Here is a 20736-nt window from a genome sequence, read left to right on the forward strand (position 1 = left end):
GATTTATAAAGGCCAATGTACCAAAAGCTCTCTTTACAACCCTATCTACTTGTGACACCACTTTTAGGGAATTATGTATCTGTACTCCCAGATCCCTCTGCTCTACTGCATTCCTCAGTGTCCTACCATTCACCTTGTATGTTCTACCTTGGTTTGACCTTCCGAAGTGCAATACGTCACACTTGTCCGCATTAAACTCCACCTGCCATTTTTCAGCCCATTCCTCCAACTGGTCCAAATCCCTCTGCAAGCTTTGAAAACCTTCCTCACTGTCCACTACACCTCCAATCTTTGTATCATCAGCAAATTTGCTGATCCAATTTGCCACATTATCATCCAGATCATTGTTATAGATGACAAGTAACAATGGCACAGTAACCTGTAACACAGTAAGCTGTAACAGTAACCTGTGGCACAGCGCTAGTCACAGGCCTCCACTCAAGAGAAGCAATCCTCCACTACCACTCTGGCTTCTTCCATTGAGCCAATGGCTAATCCAATTTACTACCTCTCCATGTATACCTAGCGACTGAATCTTCCTAACTAACCTCTCGTGGGACCTTGTCAAAGGCCTCACTGAAGTCCATGTATACAACATCCACCGCCTTCCTTTCATCCACTTTCCTTGTAACCTCCTTGAAAAACTCTAATAGATTGGTTAAATATGACCTACCACGCACAAAGCCATGCTGACTTTTTCTAATAAGTCCCTGTCTATCCAAATACTTGTAGATCCTATCTCGTAGTATTCCTTACAATAATTTACCTACTACCGATGTCAAACTTACTGGCCTATAATTTCTTGGCTTACCTTTTGAGCCTTTTTTAAACAACGGAACTACATGAGCTATCCTCCGATCCTCCGGCACCTGACCCGTGGATATTGACATTTTAAATATTTCTGCCAGGGTCCCTGCAATTTCAACACTAGTCTCCTTCAAGATCCGAGAGAATACCCTGTCAGGTCCTGGGGATTTATCTACTATGATTTGCCTCAAGACAGCAAGCACCTCCTCTTTAATCTGTGTAAGTTCCATGATCTCCCTACTTGATTGCCTTGTTTCCATAGACTCCATTCCAGTTTCCTTAGTAAATACAGATGCAAAAAACCCATTTAATATCTCTCCCATTTCTTTTGGTTCCATACATAGCCGACTACTCTGATCTTCAAGAGCACCAATTTTATCCCTTACTATCCTTTTGCTGTTAACATACCTGCAGAAACTCTTAGGATTGTCCTTCACCCTGACTACTAAAGCAAACTCATGTCTTCTTTTCGCCCTCCTGATTTCTTTCTTAAGTATTTTCTTACTCTTTTTATACTCCTCAAGCATCTTATTTCCTCCCTGTTGCCTATACATGTTATACATCTCTCTCTTCTTTATCAGAGTTCCAATATCCCTCAAGAACCAAAGTTCCTTATTCTTTAGTCCTGACGAAGGGTCTCGGCCCGAAATGTCGTCAGCGCTTCTCCCTATAGATACTGCCTGGCCTGCTGTGTTCCACCAGCATTTTGTGTGTGTTGTTTGAATTTCCAGCATCTGCAGATTTCCTCGTGTTTGTTCCTTATTCTTATTCATTTTGTCTTTAACCCTGACAGGAACGTACAAACTCTGCACTCTCAAAATTTCTCCTTTGAAGGCCTCTCACTTACCAATCAAGTCCTTGCCAGAGAATAATCTTTCCAAATCTTCGCTTTTTAGATCCTTTCTCATTTCTTCAAATTTGGCCTTTTTCCAGTTTAGAACTTCAATCCGAGGACCAGATCTATCTTTATCCATGATCAAGTTGAAACTAAAGGCATTATGATCACTGGAACCAAAGTGTTCCCCTACACACACTTCCGTCAACTGCCCTAACTCATTTCCTAATAGGAGACCTAATATTACATCTTCCCTAGTTGGTACATCTATATATTGATTTAGAAAGCTTTCCTGAACACATTTTACAAACTCTAACCCATCTAGACCTTTAACAGTATGGGAGTCCCAATCAATATGTGGAAAATTAAAATCCCCTACAATCACAACTTTCTGTCTCCTGCAGTTATCTGTTAATCTCTCTGCAGATTTGCTCCTCCAATTCTCGCTGACTATTGGGTGGTCATTAATGTGGTCATACCTTTCCTGTTTCTCAGCTCCACCCATTTGGCCTCAGTAGACAAGCCCTCTAATCCGTCCTGCCGAAGCACTGCTGTAATATTTTCCCTGACTAGCAAAACCACCCCCCCCCCCCCCCCCACCCTTCATCCCTCTGCCTCTATCACATCTGAAACATCGGAACCCTGGAACATTGAGCTGCCAGTCCTGCCCCTCCTGTAGCCAAGTTTCAGTAATGGCTATGATGTCATAATTCCATGTGTCAATCCAGGCCCTCAGCTCATCTGCCTTTTTCCCACAAAACTCCTCGCATTGAAATATACACACCTCAGAAGATTACTACCACCACACACAACCTTACTATTTGTGACTTTGCATGAACAATTAACATCATTTATTTTTACCCTGTTCCACTATCTGCTCTGGCACTCTAGTTCCCATCCGCCTGCAAATCTAGTTTAAATCCTCCCCAATAACACTAGCAAACCTCCCTGCAAGTATATTGGTCCCCTTGTAGTTCAGGTGTAACCCGTCTCTCTTGTACAGGTCCCACCTGCCCCAGAAGAGGTCCCAATGATCTAGAAACCTGAAACCTTGTCTGTGTTTGGGTCTTTGTTTATGTAAGGAAAACCACTACCAAGATTATGTTGAAAGAGGTGTGTGTGAATTTTTGAGCAACTCAGTTGAGTGGCATCTGTGAAAGTAATTGTTGATGATTGGGGTCAAAACCCAGCATGTGAATATTTGTCTGACCTGGAAGAGCTGTTTGGATCCCTGGATGGTTGTGATAGAGGAGGTGTAGGGGCAAGTAGAGCACCCCATCTAATTTCAGGAGGGAGTGCCAAGATATGGGGAGGAGTGGGTGATGGAGATGAACAAATCTGGAAGTCATGGAGAAATTGTTCCCTGTGGAAAGCAGAAAGGTGTGGGGAGGGGAAGATGTGATTGGTGGCTGTGTCCCATTGCAGTTAGAAATTTGGCCATTTGGGAGGGATGTCACATTATAATGGTACAAGATGTGAGACTGCACAGAGTACTGTGTGCATCTCTGGCCACCATACCATAGGAAGGAGGTGGTTAAGCTGAAGAGGGTGCAAAAAAGATTCATAGTATTAGAAAGTTTGAGGATAGTTGGCATAGGTTGGGCTGTTTTCCCTACACTGAAGGAGACTATAGGTTTATAAAATCATGAGGGGTATAATTCAAAGTAAATTTATTATTGAATTATGTGTATGTTATCATATACTACAACTTGAGATTCATTTTCTTACAGGAAAAAATGTGATAGAGTTTATAACAAATTATAAACAGACAAAGACTGACAAGTAACCAATGTGGAAAAAAGACAAACTACAAATAAAAAATAATACAGTTGAAGTAAATTTATTATCAAAGTACACATATATCACCATATGCTGCTTTTAGATTCCTTTTCTTGCAGGCATTATCAGAAAATAAAGATAGTTGATAGAATTTATAAAAACTATACATAAGTAAAGAGTGATAAACAGCCAATAGGCAAAAGAAGCCAAATTATACAATTAAAATTAGATCCTCTGGATATAGATTCACAAATAATAATAATTAGAACATGAGCTATAGAGTCTTTGGAAGTGACTCTGTAGGTTGTGAAATCATTTCAGAGTTGAAATGAATAAAGTTATTCACTGGCTCAGAATTCTGATGGTTCTAGGGCAGTGGTTCCCAACCTTTTCTATGCCCCACATGTTTGATTAATGTTCGCACCCCCTACAAAAGTAATAGCACATTTGAAGATGAAGAAGTCTAATTTCTAATTTTTGAACCACATACAATACTGCGGGTGAACAAATTGAACTTAAAAAAATAAGCTTTTAATTCAGTGCATAAAATGCAAATATAAATTGAGCAATTAGATTCTAATTTATTCAGAAAAAATTGTAAACAGTAAAATCAATCCCAATTGTGAACATAAAATTCAATGACTTCTTTGCTCCTGCTTCTCATTCATGATTTTGTCAAAACGTGGAACTTCCTTGCTGACTGTGATCCGCAGGTCTGCCTGTGGATTCAGGCGATTCCTAGATTTTGTCTTGATTGACAAAAGAGAACTGAATCCAGATTCACACAAGTATGTTGTTGCAAATGGAATGACACAGAGTGCTTTTCCACCAAGTCTTGGGAACGCACCAAAACTCCTCCAAAGTCTTGCTTTCAAATTGCATTTCAAGATCTCGATTTGTCCGCAAATCAATAAGATCTTCCTTCAGCTCTTCATCATCTGACATTTTCTCCAGATTGTAGGAATATGGATTCATGACCCATTCTTCTGAAATCTTCAGGTCTCCAGCAGCAAAATATCCATCAAACGATTCTGACAGCATTTTCAAATGAGCCACAATTTCTTCACGCACAGTAGGAATTATGGATCCAGCATCATCAACCATCTCTTCTAGTGAAGGAAAATTTGAGAGACTGCCTCTTTCCATCCTTCGATGTCAAAGACATAACTTTTCTTTGAAGGCATTCAACTTTTCACATGCCTTCAATATGTTTATCCCTTTTCCTTGAAGAGAAACACTTGGGTCATTCACACGAGTGAAAATGTCAGCTAAGGTAAGCCAGCATTTGGGCAAATTCCTGTGATTCCATTGCCCCAACCAGATCACATTCGCACTCCTCCAGAAAAACTTTGATTTCTTCCCGCAGTTCAAAGAAGCGGGTTAAAGCTTGTCCTTGTGACAACCAATGGACTTCTGTGTGGAAAAGCAAAACTGAATGCTCACTTCCCAGATCCTCACAAAATGATTTGAAGATGCGATGGTTCAAAGCACGCCCCCCTGATCCAGTTAATGATCTTCACACAAGTATCAAGGACTTTCTTCAAATTTGAAGGCAATGTTTTTGATGCCAAAGCATTCCGATGAAGAAAACAGTGGGTAACTTGCAAGTATGGAATCCCCTTTTTCATCAATGCAGCAAAGCCAGATTTATTTCCAAGCATTGCAGGTGCCCCATCAGTGCAAACAGAGCCAATGACTTTGATATCTAAATCATGTTTGGCAAAGAAGTCTTTCACCAGCTGCATCACATCCTTTGCAGTTGTGTTTGTTTTCAGATCTTTACAAAACAGGAAATCTTCCTTCACAGCACCATCTTTGACATACCTCACTAATGTGATGAGTTGACAACAACTGGAGATGTCAGTTGACTCATCCAACTGAATAGAGATTTTAAGAGGACTATCTCTGACATCTGAAATGACTTGGTCCAAAATATCTTCACTCAAATCATTGATATGGTTGTGAATGACATTATTTGATAGGGGCACCTGTTCAAAATTTTTTCTTGCTTCTTTGCCCAGGATAATTGCTGCCATTTCCAGTGCACATGGCTTGATGAGATCTTCAGCAATTGTACGGGGCTTCTTGGATTTGGCCACTTTATATGCCACTTGGTATGAAGCAAGAAGTAGTGATTTTTCAACAGAAACGAAACCTAATTTTGGAAGAGTTCCTTGTGAATCAAAACGAGCTCTTTTGATTTTCAATGACCCAACATCATGTCCTTCAACATCAGCTCCACCATGCTTGTTCTTGAAGTGCTCTTGAAGCTTGGATGGCTTCAGATTTGAGTTGGAAAACACAACACTGTAAAGAATGCACTGGGGTTTTTGCAAGCCATCATTTCCTGTTGTGCAAATGAAGCCAAAGCACACATAGTCATCATTCCATTTCCTTCTTATTGACATGATGAAGGGTTAAGGGTAAAGAGAAAAATATGAACTAATATGAGAAAAACTATCTGACTAAGTCAGGGATGACCGCTTTACTCAACCAGACACATCTATAGCAAAGTATCGTGAGAAATACGCTTTTGAATATTGTATTACGATATTATCTGCGGTTACACCAAGATAAATTGTCAGGCGGAAATGCTACAGAGACGCGACGTGACTTATTAGGCTACTCTCTACTGAATTTACACACCTATTTCCGATGATTACCAGAGATATGAACTCCCATCACACGATTCAAAGTCCTCGGTGCTAACCATGATACCTCCTCAACTAACACAATACAAAATTATCAACGATTCAAGAAAAAAACCTTTAAAGAGAAAAAAACCTTTAAAATACAAAAACTTCTTTAATGCATTGAGACAAATACGAATGAATGACTTCAGCTGCTTTTTATCAAAATGCGACTTTTTAAATTATATAATTGAATAACTTACATACTGTCTGCGGGTTTGGTTTTAATGCAAAGTCATTACTCGATGGTTGATTCAGGATGTATAAAGATTTTGGCATTATGAGATGATTTTTAACTCTGAGATGTAACCTTCTAGCTAACATTGATGAGACTCCTCAACTCTGAGGTGTAACTTCTCAGGTAACACTGATGAGAATCCTCAACAATGACTCGGGCAGTGGGAGACTGGAGTGAGTTTATGTCTCTCTCGACTCAGGCAGCGGGAGACTGGAGTGTGCTTGGGACAAACACTAGTACCACTTCTCAAGGCACACTGGCAGCTGGCTGAGTGATGACTCGTGACTCGTCACTCAAGGACACGAGCCACTCTTTGTCCCACCCCCCGAAATTCCATCTCGCCGCCCCGTAGAGGTGCGGGCACCCCAGATTGGGAACCCCTGTTCTAGGGTAAAAACTGTTCATGAACCTGGTGGTGTACCTGTTGTCAGAGATAACATGGATGGTTGGAGTTTCCCCCCCCCCCCCCCCCCCCACCAGAATGGTGGAGTCCAAAGCTAGGTTTAAGGTGAAAGGGGAAAAAAAATTAGAGGAGATGTGAGGAGAATGTTTTCCACCTGGAAGTTGTTGGGTACTTGGGAAAAAAATGGCATAGGAAGTGGTAGATGTGCGCACAATTAAGTTCAAAATATATTTGGACAGGTACATGGATGGGTAAGATTTGGAGCAGGGATACCCAACATTTTTTATGCCATGAACCCCTACCATTAACTGAGGAGCCCACAGACCCCGGGTTAGGAACCCCTGATTTAGAGAGAGATGGGTCAAAGACAGCCAAATGGGGATTGACAGGAAAACTATGACCAGCTCAGGTAGATATCCAAGTCAGCATGGATGAAGGACCTGTCACCACACTGATTACCTCTACAACACAAGTGCTGATGAATTTCCTTGAATAACCTTCTATGTGTTTGGAACATTTTACAGAGTAACAATTTTCTGCTTTGAAATTCTTGAGTGTATCTTGTTGCATTGGTAATTTTAACTTATTACTTACCACTGTTGACATTGAAGTGTGACTCCTTATTACCCGCAGTAAGTTAATCGGTGTAACATATCTAATAACAAATCGGAGATGCTGAAAATACTTGGCATTGTTTCTAACATTTTAAAATTAATTTAATATAAATAATTATTTTGTTTCACAGGTGAAAAAGCTTGGAATAGTTGCAGTTAGTAAGTATTCAAATTTCTACCTCTACTGTTTTTAAAGCTATAATTTACATTCTATATAAATGGACAACTCTTCAGATTCATAACAATTATAGTAATTACAATGAAAGAGAAGTTGCATCTCTCTTAGACTATTATTTAACAATTTAAAAAATTAACACAAGAAATTTAGGCCATTTAAAAATTACCAAAAACTGACTGTGAATTATTTGTTCTGTATTTTTGGACCTTGTAGTCCACACCAGAAGTGCTCATTTAATTGATGTACACATGAAATTATTTATGTCCAAACTTAGAATGCCATCAGGATCTTCTCAGATAGCAGATGCAAAAAAAAAATTTACTATTATTTAGTAACAGTGGAGATTCTGCCACTGCTGCCACAAAAGCAAATGTGACAAGATTATTGTTCACATTTCTGTGCTTGGCATTGAGTACAATTGTGCTCCGAGGAGCTCTCTGCAAATGTGTAGTTAATGTACAAAGTTTTTATTGGTTACCCTAGCTTCCAGTAACATGTTCATCTTTGCAATCATTTATTGATATCCAGTTTTCCCTTGAGTTTGCTCATCTATTTGTGTGGTTAATTTGATTCTACAGATGCCAGTTCAGGTTTTATATAGACACAACACTCATGAACTTGTGTTCGGATTTTAAAAACTGAATCAGAATCGATAATACTTGCTTGTGGTCTATTCTGATTTATTGAAAAGAAACAGAGTGAAAATCTGATTCTGTGTGGCTTCACTTGTTGGATAGAAATGAGGGCAAGAAAGACCAGATGACTTTTATCATTTTCCTGATGTCCCAGACTACTTTCTGCTAATTAAGTATTAAAATATTGACATTTTTGCAATATAGGAAAATGTGGTCAGCAAAAAATACACATAACTAAACAAATAATTTTTTTTGGTGGTCTTCATTTCCTGGTGAAAACAAGTGCTCAGGGTAGTTGGCAGGATTCCTGTGACAGTAGAATTCCTCAAATGGCACCCACTCTCTTGTCCTGAACCAGAATATAAGTTGAGTACTTCCTATCCAAAGTGCTTAGGGTTGGAAATGTTTCAGGTTTCAGATTTTGTTTTTTTTTTCTTATTTTGGAATATATAATCAGATAACTTGGGATCACTGTAATTCCTGACTCTGAATGTATGTGCTACTAGTAAGAAATCTTTGTCTTGACTTGTTCATCACACATACTGTATGTTCTGATATAGCCATTCAGTGTGTTAGATTTCCATCAGCGACGATCTTGGCAAACTCATAAACAAATTTCTCTGCTGCTTTGTGATCAGCATTCGCTTTATCACCACAAATCTTTTTTAAAAAAAATTTAATGTTGTGCCTTTCCTGAAACTTCTGTAACAGTCTGCTGAATATTCACAATTTCCTTCAATATTCATTTCATATTGATAGGTCTTTTCTTGTTTCATGATTAGCATATTATTAAGTAACATATGTTCACTCTGCTGATTAATCCACTCTTTCAATATACATTTGGAATCTTTTTTTTCCTTTATGCAGTTTCTTGTTAACTTTTAGAGCAAATATACATGCATCAGGATGCTCTGTATTGACTACAGGTCAGCATTCAATACCACCATCCCCTCAAAACAAATCAATAAGCTTCAAGAGCTTGGCCTCAGTACCTCCTTGTGCAATTGCATCCTTAATTTTCTCACTTGCCAGTCAATTCAGATTGCCAACAGCATGTGCTCTAGAATTTCCATCAGCATAGGTGCATCACAAAGTTGAGCGCTTGGTCCTCTGCTCTACTTGCTTTACACTTATGACCAGGTGCTAAGCGCAGCTCCAGTGCCATATTAAGTTTACTGATGTAGGTCAAATCAAAGGTGTTGACAAATCAGCATGAGATTGAAAATCTGTCTGTGGTGCCACAACAACTTCTCACACAATGTCAGCAAGACTGAGGCACTGGTTATTGGCTTCAGGAGGAGGAAATTGGAGGCCCATGACCCAGTCCATATTGGGGGATCTGAGGTGGAGAAGGTCAGCAAATTTAAATTACTTGGTGTTATCGTTTCAGAGGACCTGTCCTGGGCCCATACAAAAGTGCAGTTGTGAAGAAATGTCTCTACTTTCATAGGATTTTGGAAAGATTTGGCATGACTGGAGAATATATTGACTGGCTGCATCACAGCCTGATATGGAAACACCAATGTCCATAAATAGAAAATCCTACAAAAAGCAGTGGATATGGCCACATCCATCATGGGTAAAGCCCTTCCCAACACTGAGCACATCTACATGTTGTATCGTAACAAGAAAGCAACATCGATCATCAGAGAATCCCTCCACCCAAGTCATGCTCTCTTCTCGCTGCTGGTGGCATGAAGGAGGTACAGGAGGCAGAGGACTCACACCACCAAGTTCAGGAACTGTTATTACCCCTCAGCCATCAAACTCTTGAACCAGAGAGGAAACCTTTACTTCACTTGCCCCATTACTAAACTGTTCCTACAACCTGTGGACTCATTTTCCTGGACTCTTCATCTCATATTCTCTATTATTTATTTATTTATTATTTCTTTTTCTCCTTTTGTATTTGCACAGTTTGTTGTCTTTTGCACATTGGTTCTTTGTCCGTCCGGTTGAGTGCAGTCTTTCATTGATCCTATTGTGTTTCTCGGATTTGCAGAGTATGCCTGCAAGGAAATAAATTTCAGGGTTGTGTGTGTGTGTATAATACACACAGACACAGACACACACACACTTTGATTACATATGTGAGGCCAACTACGCATCACCTGGCTACCTTCCCAGTGCTTTGTGAAATTTTCAGTTTGTCACATCATGACAGCACTCAAAAATATTTAGTTTTTCAGATGTATTTGGATTTTTGAATTTTGAATAAGGTGTTCTCGACCTGTAAATTGAAATAATAGGTATCCAGTGTAGAACATAGAACAGTACAACACAGAAACAGGCTCTTTGGCCCACAATGTTGTGCCAAATCTCATAAGTTATTAATCAAATGGCCAACTGAAGTAACCCCTTGTGCCTATACAATGTCCATATCCTTCCATTTTCCTCGCATTCATGTGCCTATCTAAATAGTCTTAAAAATCCCTCATGTATCTGGGTCTGTCAGCACCCCAAGTATTTCAGGCACCCACCACTCTGTTTTTTTAAAAAAAAACTTGCCTCTAACCTCTCCTTTACAATTGCACACCTCATCTATAATGCATGTCCTCATGTTATTATACATTGCAATCCTGGGAAATAGATATTGTCTGTCCACTCAGTTTATGCCCCTCATAAATTTCAGTCAGATCTCTCCTCAGCCTCCACCACTCTAGAAAGAACAACCTAAGTTAGAACATAGAACAATACAGCACAGTATAGGCCATTTGGCCTACAATGTTGTGCCGACCCTTAAACCCTGCCTCCCATATAACCCTTAAATTCCTCCATATACCTGTCTAGTAGTCTCTTAAGTTTCACTAGTGTATCTGCCTCCACCACTGACTCAGTCAGTGCATTCCACGCACCAACCACTCTCTGAGTAGAAAACCTTCCTCTAATATACCCCTTGAACTTTCTTCCCCTTGCCTTAAAGCTATGTCCTCTTGTATTGAGCAGTGGTGCCCTGGGGAAGAGGCGCTGGCTGTCCACTCTGTCTATTCCTCTTAATATCTTGTATACCTCTATCATGTCTCCTCTCATCCTCCTTTCCAGAGAGTAAAGCCCTAGCTTTACTCTGATCATAATGCATACTCTCTAAACCAGGCAGCCTGGTAAATCTCCTCTATACCCTTTACAATGCTTCCACATCCTTCCTATAGGGAGGCGACCTGAACTGGACACAGTACTCCAAGTGTGGCCTAACCAGAGTTTTATAGAGCTGCATCATTACCACGTGACTCTTAAACTCTATCCCTTGACTTATGAAAACTAACACTCCATAAGCTTTCTTAACTACCCTGTCTACCTGTGAGGCAACTTTCAGGGATCTGTGGACATGTACCCCCAGAGCCCTCTGCACCTCCACACTCCCAAGTATCCTGCCATATACTTTGTACTCTGCCTTGGAGTTTGTCCTTCCAAAGTGTACCTCCTCACACTTCTCTGGGTTGAATTCCATCTGCCACTTCTTAGCCCACTTCTGCATCCTATCAATGTCTCTCTGCAATCTTTGATAACACTATCCATAACACCACCAACCTTTGTGTCGTCTGCAAACTTGCCAACCCACCCTTCTACCCCCACATCCAGGTCGTTAATAAAAATCACGAAAAGTAGAGGTCCCAGAACTGATCCTTGTGGGACACCACCAGTCACAACCCTCCAATCCGAATGTACTCCCTCCACCACGACCCTCTGCTTTCTGCAGGCAAGCCAATTCTGAATCCACCTGGCCAAACTTCCCTGGATCCCATGCCTTCTGACTTTCTGAATAAGTCTAACGAGTGGTACTGTAGCGGTGTGCTACACGCAGCGCTAAAATTACGACACGGAGTCGGTAACTGCAGTCGAAGGAAAAAACTTTATTCGAAAACTTCAGCCTCACTTTTAAGCCTCTGTCAACCAGCCCCCCATGGCGTAGAGGCTCCAAAGCTCTGTGCTCGCAAACCCCCGTAGGCTATCTAATTGTGAGTCGGTTCGGATACGCTAGGAAATGGGGCGCCACATAACCCCCCCCCCCAGAACCGGCGATACACCCCCCAATGTCCACAGTCTGGGCCAGAACCTGCTTGGGAGGTCGGCCTCTGCGCCGAGGCGCCGGAAACTCAGCCGGTTGCGCCAGGTCCACATGGGCCGGCTTGAGGCGGTCCACCGTGAAAACCTCCTCCTTCCCCCCAACGTCCAGCACGAACGTGGACCCGTTGTTCTGGAGCACCATAAACGGCCCCTCGTATGGCCGCTGCAGCGGTGGCCGATGCCCGCCCCTTCGTACAAACACAAACTTACAGTTCTGTAGGTCTTTGGGTACGCAGGTCGGGTGCCGCCCATGCTGTGAAGTGGGTATGGGGGTCAGGTTACCGAGCTTCTCGCGAAGTCTGCCCAGTACTGCTGCGGGTTCTTCCTCTTGCCCCCTTGGGGCTGGTAGGAACTCCCCGGGGACGACCAGGGGCGCGCTGTATACCAACTCGGCCGACGAGACGTGCAGGTCGTCCTTGGGCGCTGTGCGGATGCCGAGTAGGACCCAGGGAAGCTCGTCCGCCCAGTTGGCTCCTCGCAGGCGGGCCATGAGGGCCGACTTCAGGTGACGGTGGAAACGCTCCACTAGCCCGTTTGACTGTGGGTGGTAGGCAGTTGTGTGGTGCAGCTGAGTCCCCAAAAGGCTGGCCATAGCTGACCACAGGCTGGAGGTGAACTGGGCGCCTCTGTCGGAGGTAATGTGGGCTGGTACACCAAAGCGAGATATCCAGGTGGTGATCAGGGCTCGGGCGCAAGATTCGGAGGTGGTGTCGGTGAGCGGGACCGCCTCTGGCCATCTTGTGAACTGGTCCACGATAGTCAGGAGGTAACGCGCTCCGCGCGACACTGGCAGGGGGCCCACGATATCCACATGAATGTGGTCGAAATGCCGGTGGGCGGGATGGAACTGCTGTGGTGGGGCTTTGGTGTGCCGCTGCACCTTGGCCGTCTGGCAGTGCATGCACGTTCTGGCCCATTCACTGATCTGTTTGCGGAGTCCGTGCCAAACGAACCTGCTGGAAACCATCCGGACAGTTGTCCGGATGGAGGGATGCGCCAAGTTATGAATGGAGTCGAAAACGCGGCGCCGCCATGCTGTCGGGACGACCGGACGGGGCTGGCCGGTGGCGACGTCACAGAGTAGGGTCCTCTCACCCGGGCCCACGGGGAGGTCCTGGAGCTGCAGACCGGAGACTGCGGTCCTGTAAGTCGGAATCTCCTCATCCGCCTGCTGTGCCTCTGCCAGCGCCTCAAAGTCTACCCCTGGGGAAAGGGCATGAACGGTAGGGCGAGAGAGTGCATCCGCCACGACATTGTCCTTACCCGAGACGTGCCGGACATCCGTCATGTATTCAGAGATGTAGGACAGGTGGCGTTGCTGGCGGGATGACCAGGGGTCGGATGCTTTCGTAAACGCAAAGGTAAGCGGTTTGTGGTCCGTGAACGCGGTGAAGGGCCGACCTTCTAGGAAGTACCTGAAATGCCGGATTGCCAGGTAAAGCGCCAACAGTTCCCGGTCGAAAGCACTGTACTTAAGCTCGGGTGGTCACAGGTGTTTACTGAAAAACGCCAGGGGTTGCCAGCGACCTGCGATGAGTTGCTCCAGCACCCCACCGACTGCCGTGTTGGATGCGTCCACTGTGAGGGCAGTAGGGGTGTCCATTCTGGGATGTACTAGCATTGCGGCGTCCGCCAAAGCTTCCTTCGTTTGAACGAAAGCGGCGGCGGACTCCTCGTCCCAGGTAATGTCCTTGCTCGGACCCAACATCAGGGCGAACAGGGGGCGCATGATCCGGGCAGCTGAAGGGAGGAAGCGGCGGTAGAAATTGACCATACCTACGAATTCCTGAAGGCCTTTGATCGTGGTGGGTCGGGGGAAGTGGCGGACCGCATCTACCTTAGCGGGCAGAGGGGTTGCCCCGTCTTTAGTAATTCTGTGGCCCAGGAAGTCAATGGTATCGAGTCCGAACTGGCATTTGGCAGGGTTGATTGTAAGACCGTACTCACTCAGTCGGGCGCAGAGTTGACGGAGGTGGGACAGATGCTCCTGACGACTGCCGCTGGCTATGAGGATGTCATCCAAATAGATGAACGCGAAGTCCAGGTCCCGTCCCACCGCGTCCATTAACCGCTGGAACGTCTGTGCGGCATTCTTCAGGCCGAACGGCATGCGGAGGAACTCGAAAAGGCCGAATGGGGTGATGAGAGCCGTTTTGGGGACGTCGTCAGGATGCATCGGGATTTGATGGTATCCCCGGACGAGATCTACCTTGGAGAAGATCCGTGTGCCGTGCAGGTTTGCCGCAAAGTCCTGAATGTGCGGCACAGGGTAGCGGTCCGGTGTGGTAGCCTCGTTCAGCCTGCGGTAGTCGCCGCACGGTCTCCAGCCCCCCGTCGCTTTGGGCACCATGTGCAGGGGGGAAGCCCATGGGCTGTCGGACCGCCGGATGATCCCCAATTCCTCCATCCTCTGGAACTCCTCCTTCGCCAGTCGGAGCTTGTCCGGGGGAAGCCGCCGAGCACGGGCATGGAGGGGTGGTCCCTGGGTCAGGATGTGGTGCTGTACGCCGTGCCTGGGCATGGCTGCTGTGAACTGCGGTGCCAGAACCGATGGGAACTCCGCCAGGACCCTGGTGAAGTTGTTGTCGGACAGCGTGATGGAGCCGAGGTGAGGGGCCGGCAACTGGGCTGCACCCAGGGAGAACGTCTGAAAGGTCTCGGCGTGTACCAGTCTCTTCCTGGGCAGGTCGACCAGCAGGCTGTGAGCCCGCAAAAAATCCGCACCCAGAAGCGGTTGGGCTACGGCGGCCAGTGTGAAGTCCCACGTGAACTGGCTGGAGCCGAACAGTAGCTGCACCTGGCGGGTGCCATAGGTCCTTACGGTGCTGCCATTCACGGCCCTCAGGGGGGGACCCGGTGCCCTGCTGCGGGTGTCGTAACTCGTCGGAGGTAAAACGCTGATCTCAGCCCCAGTATCGACCTAAAACCGGCGTCCCGACCTTCTATCCCACACATACAGGAGGCTATCCCGATGGCCAGCCGCCGTAGCCATCAGTGCCGGCTGGCCCTGGCGTTTCCCGGGAACTCGCAGGGCGGGCGACAACGGCGGGCTTCTGCACCCCACCGCTGGTGGTAGAAGCACCAGTGTTCATTGGGCCGGGGGTTGGCGGGCTCTGCGGCCGGGCCTGGACTGGTTTGCTGCCGGGAGCGGGGCTGGGAGATCCGTGCGATGGACGCCCCGCTCACCTTTTTGGCGTCCCACAGCAAGTCTGCCCGGGCTGCCACCTTCCGGGGGTCACTGAAATCCGCGTCGGACAGCAGCAGGCGGATGTCCACGGGCAGCTGCTCCAGGAATGCCTGCTCAAACATGAGGCAGGGTGTGTGTTCGTCGGCGAGAGACAACATCTCATTCATTAAAGCCGATGGAGGTCTGTCGCCCAAGCCATCCAGGTGCAGTAAACGGGCAGCCCGCTCGCGCCGTGACAGTCCGAAAGTCCTGAGGAGCAGGGCTTTGAATTCCGTGTACTTGCCGTCTGCCGGGGGCGACTGTACGAACTCCGCAACCTGGGCCGCTGTGTCCTGGTCGAGGGAGCTCACCACGTAGTAGTAGCGGGTGTCTTCTGAGGTGATCTGGCGAACGTGGAATTGGGCTTCGGCTTGCTGGAACCATAGGTCCGGGCGCTGTATCCAGAAACCCGGCAGTTTCAACGAAACCGCATGAACAGAGGCGGCGTCGGTCATTTCTGGTCCAAAAATCGTTTGGACCGTCGGGGTCACCAATTGTAGCGGTGTGCTACACGCAGCGCTAAAATTACGACACGGAGTCGGTAACTGCAGTCGAAGGAAAAAACTTTATTCGAAAACTTCAGCCTCACTTTTAAGCCTCTGTCAACCGGCTCCCCATGGCGTAGAGGCTCCAAAGCTCTGTGCTCGCAAACCCCCGTAGGCTATCTAATTGTGAGTCGGTTTGGATACGCTAGGAAATGGGGCGCCACAGTACCTTGTCATATGCTTTACTAAAATCCATGTAGATCACATCCAATGCACTACCTTCATCTATATGCCTGGTCACCTCCTCAAAGAACTCTATCAGGCTTGTTAGACATGATCTGCCCTTCATAAAACCATGCTGACTGTCCCTGATCAGACCATGATTCTCTAAATGCCCATAGATTCTATCTCTAAGAATCTTTTCCAACAGCTTTCTCACCACAGACGTAAGACGTTTGTCAAATCACTAGTTATAGTACATGCCCTCTAATTCTGACAGCATTCTGGTAAGCTTCTGTGCTCTCCCTAAAGCTTCAACACCTTTCCTGTAATGGGATGATCAGAACTGTATTCAGTACTCCAACTGTGGCTTAACTGGAGTTTTATATGCCTTCTTAACCACCCAAGCTGTGAACTTGGACCCCAAGATTACCCTGTTCATTGACATTATTAAGGATCTTGCCCTTAACAGTGCACCATCTCTTTACGTTTGAGCTACCAAGGTGCAACACCTCCATTTTGTGGTTAAACTCCGTCTGCCAGTTCTCTACCTATATCTTCAGCTGATCTAAATCCCACTGTATTCTTTGCCAGTTATCTACACTATCCATAACACCACCAATCTTTGTATCATCTGCAAACTTAATAACTCGCCCATCTACATTTTCATCCAGGTTATATGTAAGTATATCGATACCACATATGAGAGGAATCGCTTTCAAGTTGTAGCCTGATACAAAGATATAACCCCCCCCCCCCCCAGCCAAGTGAGGCAGTATCTTTGGAAAATCCGATTGGACGTGTCCTTTGTTACAATCGGGGTGTTTTGGATGAACAGTTTTTAAAAGTTACCTATTGAAGTATGGGGAAGAAGAAGCAGGAAAATAAATAGAATCACCTGTAAAATGAGCTCCTACAGTATTTGCTTAGATTTTTTTGATTAACCTGAAATGTAATTAGTAAAATTTTACTGGAAACTGTGGAATCTTGTCTTTAAAGAGTCAATGTGGTTGATGCCTAACTGTCTCAACAATTGATTAGAAAATAGGGATGGATGATTAAATTGGGCCCCAATATGTTATGAATGACTATTTTATTTTATTCCTGCCATGCTCTAAAGCATCCTGAAGAGTTTTGCTTTGTGTAATGAACACTATGTAAATACAAGCTGTTGGTAGTCTATTCTCGATTTTTCTTTATTAAATATTATAACTTGCATAAGTTTAAATGGTTTTCTGTAAGGTTGTCTTGTGTAATGAAATGAATTTCTTTGATCAGTAGAGGCTAACACTAATAAAATTCCAGCTTAAGCATTATATTTTTCTTTCTAGGTAATCCACTTCCTGAAGATATCACCTGTCTGGCAGCAGACCGAATGCTTGTATTTGTAGCTCATAGCAACCACGTGAAAGCGTTTGCTAGAAACAGAGATGTGAGTTTGAAGTTTGTTAACTGGGTTCAACTATTATCTTTAAGAAGTACCAGGGTATCATAAAGTTATTTTTGGTATTGAAACATCAGAACTAAAATTAAATTTCATTAATTTCTTTCCATGAATCTATTCAGTGTGAGTGAAAGTAAATTCCTTATCAAAGTACATAGATGTCACCATGTACAACCCTGTGATTTGTTTCCTTGTAGACAAAAACAGTAAATCCAAGAAAAACTATAGAACCAGTGAACTGGATGGACAAACAATGTGCAAAAGACAACAATCTGCAAAGGCAAAAGAGGAAAAAAATAATAAACAATAAATTTTGAGAATTCAGTAATAAGTGTACTGTTTTGGTTACAGTTGAGGGGGGGGGGGGTAGTGCGACCTGCCGGGGAGGAGCTGCATCTTCTGGATCTCTGGCACTGTGGCTCAGAGGCAAGGGGAGGAGAGTAGAGGATTGCAGTAATGATAGGGGATTCCATAGTTAGAGGTGTGGACTCGATAGAGACACCAGAAAGGTATGTTGCTTCCTAGTTGCCAGAGTCAGGGAAATCTTGGATCGAGTCCATGACATTCTGAAGGGGAAGCACGAGCAATCAGAAGTCTTGGTATATATTGTCACCAATGACATGGGTAGAAAAAGGTAGGTGGTTTTGGAAGAGAGAATTTAGGGAGCTAAGTAGAAAGCTGAAAAACAGGACTTCCAAGGTAGCAATCTCTGGATTGTTGCTTGTGCACACGCCAGTGAAGGCAAGAAAAGCGTGATCAATATGTGGTTGAGAAATTGATGCAGGGGGCAGGTTTTTCAGTTTCTGGGGAAGATGTGACCTGTACAAAAAGAACAGATAACACCTGAATTGTGGGGGCACCAATATCCTTGCGGGCAGGTTTGTAGGAGCTGTTGGGGAGGGTTCAAACAGGGGTTTGGGAACCAGAGTGATAGGGCTGTTGGGTTTACAAGCAGAGGCAGTGTGTAGTGAGACTGTCAGGAAGGGCAGGTAGATGATAGGGCAAAATTGCAGTTAGTAGGATGAGTTGCCTTGTAAAAGGGGGACAAAATTAAAAAGGGTGTTGGATACAGTATTGGAGGTTTTATATTTGAATGCATGCAGTATACCGAATAAAGTAGATGATCCAGTAGCGCAGTTAGAAATTGGCTGATACGACTTTATGGGCATCACTGAGTCATGGCTGAAAGAAGATTATAGTTGGGAGGTAAACATCCAAGGATATACATTGTATTAAAAGGACAGCAGGTGGTCAGAGGAGATGGTGTGACTCTGGTTGTAAAAAAAAATAAAATAAAATCCTTAGAGGTGACATAGGATCAGAAGTTGTAGAATCCTTGTGGGTAGAGTAAAGAAACTGCAAGGGTATTAAAAAATCTCCCTAATGGGAGTTATACACAGGCCTCCCAAACAGTAGCCAGGATGACAAAAGGAGATAGAAAAGGCTTGTTAAAAGTACAATGTTATAATAGTCATGGGGGGGGGGGGCAGGTAGATTGGAAAAATCAGGTTGATTCTGGATTGTGAGAGTTCATTTGTAGAATGCCTATATAATGGCTTCTTAGAGCAGCTTGTGGTTGAGCCCACTAGGGGATCAGCAATTCTGGTTTGGCTGTTGTGTAGTGAACAAAATGAACCCTAAGGGGACAGTGATCATAGTATAACAAAATTCACCCTGCAATTTGAGAGGGAAAAGCTGAAGTTTCAGTATTGCAGTGGAGTATAGGGAATTATGGGGGCATGAGAGAAGAGTTGGCCAAAGTTGATTGGTAGGGGACAATAGAAAGGATGACAAGAGCAGCAATGGCTAGAGTTTCTGGGAGCAATTCAGAAGGTGCAGGATACATACATCCCAAAGAAGAAGAAATATTTTGAAGGTAGGATGATGCAACAGTGGCTGACAAGGGAAGTCAAAGCCAATATAAATGCCAGAGAGAGGCATTATAATAGAACATTATTATTACAGAGAGAGGCATTATAGTGAGAAGTTATAGGATTGGGGAACTTAAAACTTGATAGGAGGCAACTAAAGAAGTCATAAGGGGGGGAAAATGAAATGTGAAGGCAAGCTAGCTAACAGTATCAAAGATAATACTAAAAGTTTCACTCTATATCTGAAAAAAGAGGTAATAGTTGATATCAGACCACTGGAAAATGATGCTGGAGAGGTAGTAGTGGGGGACAAGGAAATGGTGGATGAACTGAATAAGTATTTTGCATTAGTTCTTACTGTGGAAGACACTAGCAGTATACTGGAAGTTCAAGAGTGTTGGGGCAGAAGCAAGTCCAGTTGCCATTACTAGGGAGAGGCATTATTAATCTTTCAAGAAGCACTCGATTCTGGAATGGTTCCTGAGGACTGGAAAATTGCAAATGTTACGCCACTCTTCAAGAAGGGAGGAAGGCGAAAGAAAGGGAATTATAGGCCAGTTAGCCTGACTTCAGTGGTTGAGAAGATGTTGGAGTCCATTATTAAGGATGAGGTTTTGGGGTACTTGGAGTACATGGTAAAATAGGACAAAATCAGCATATCTTCTTTAAGGGAAAATCTTGCCTGACAAATCTGTTAGAATTCTTTGAGGAAATACTAAGCAGGATAGACAAAGGAGAATTGGTGGATATTGTGTACTTGAACTTTTGGAAGGCCTTTGACAACCTGCCGCCCATGAGGCTACTTAACAAGAAAAGATTCCATGGTATTACAAAAGTGATTCTAGCATGGATAAAGCAGTGGTTGATTGGCAGGAGACAATGAGTGGGGATAAAGGGAGCCTCTTCTGATTGGCTGCCAGTGATTAGTGGTATTCCGGAGGGGTCAGTGTTGGAATTGCTTTATTTTGTTGTATGTCAGTGATTTGTATGACAGAATTGATGGTTTTGTGGCCATGTTTGCGGACAATACGAAGATAGGTGGAGGCACAGATAGTGTTCAAGAAGCAGGGAGGTTGCAGAAGGACTTGGATGGATTAGGAGAATGGGCAAAGTAGTGCTAAATGGAATACAGAGTCCTGAAGTGTATTGCCATGCACTTTGCTAGAAGGAATAAAAGTATAGACTGCTTTCTAAATGGGGTGGGGGGAAGATTCAGAAATCTCTCCCACCTATATGCAGATTTGTCA

At 44.4% G+C, this 20736-nt stretch overlaps 1 protein-coding gene across 1 annotated transcript in view; it reads left to right on the forward strand.

The window, feature by feature from the left end:
- The window catches only part of wdr36 (WD repeat domain 36), an 81177-nt gene that overhangs the window by 2047 nt on the left and 58394 nt on the right, over positions 1-20736 (forward strand). The window contains exons 2-3 of the mRNA XM_059969514.1: positions 7498-7525; positions 17506-17606. Coding sequence (XP_059825497.1) covers positions 7498-7525; positions 17506-17606 — 129 coding nt within the window. The remainder of the gene's footprint in view (positions 1-7497; positions 7526-17505; positions 17607-20736) is intronic.

Source organism: Hypanus sabinus, chromosome 5 (genome assembly GCF_030144855.1).
Source record: "Hypanus sabinus isolate sHypSab1 chromosome 5, sHypSab1.hap1, whole genome shotgun sequence".
Taxonomy (NCBI): Eukaryota; Metazoa; Chordata; class Chondrichthyes; order Myliobatiformes; family Dasyatidae; genus Hypanus; species Hypanus sabinus.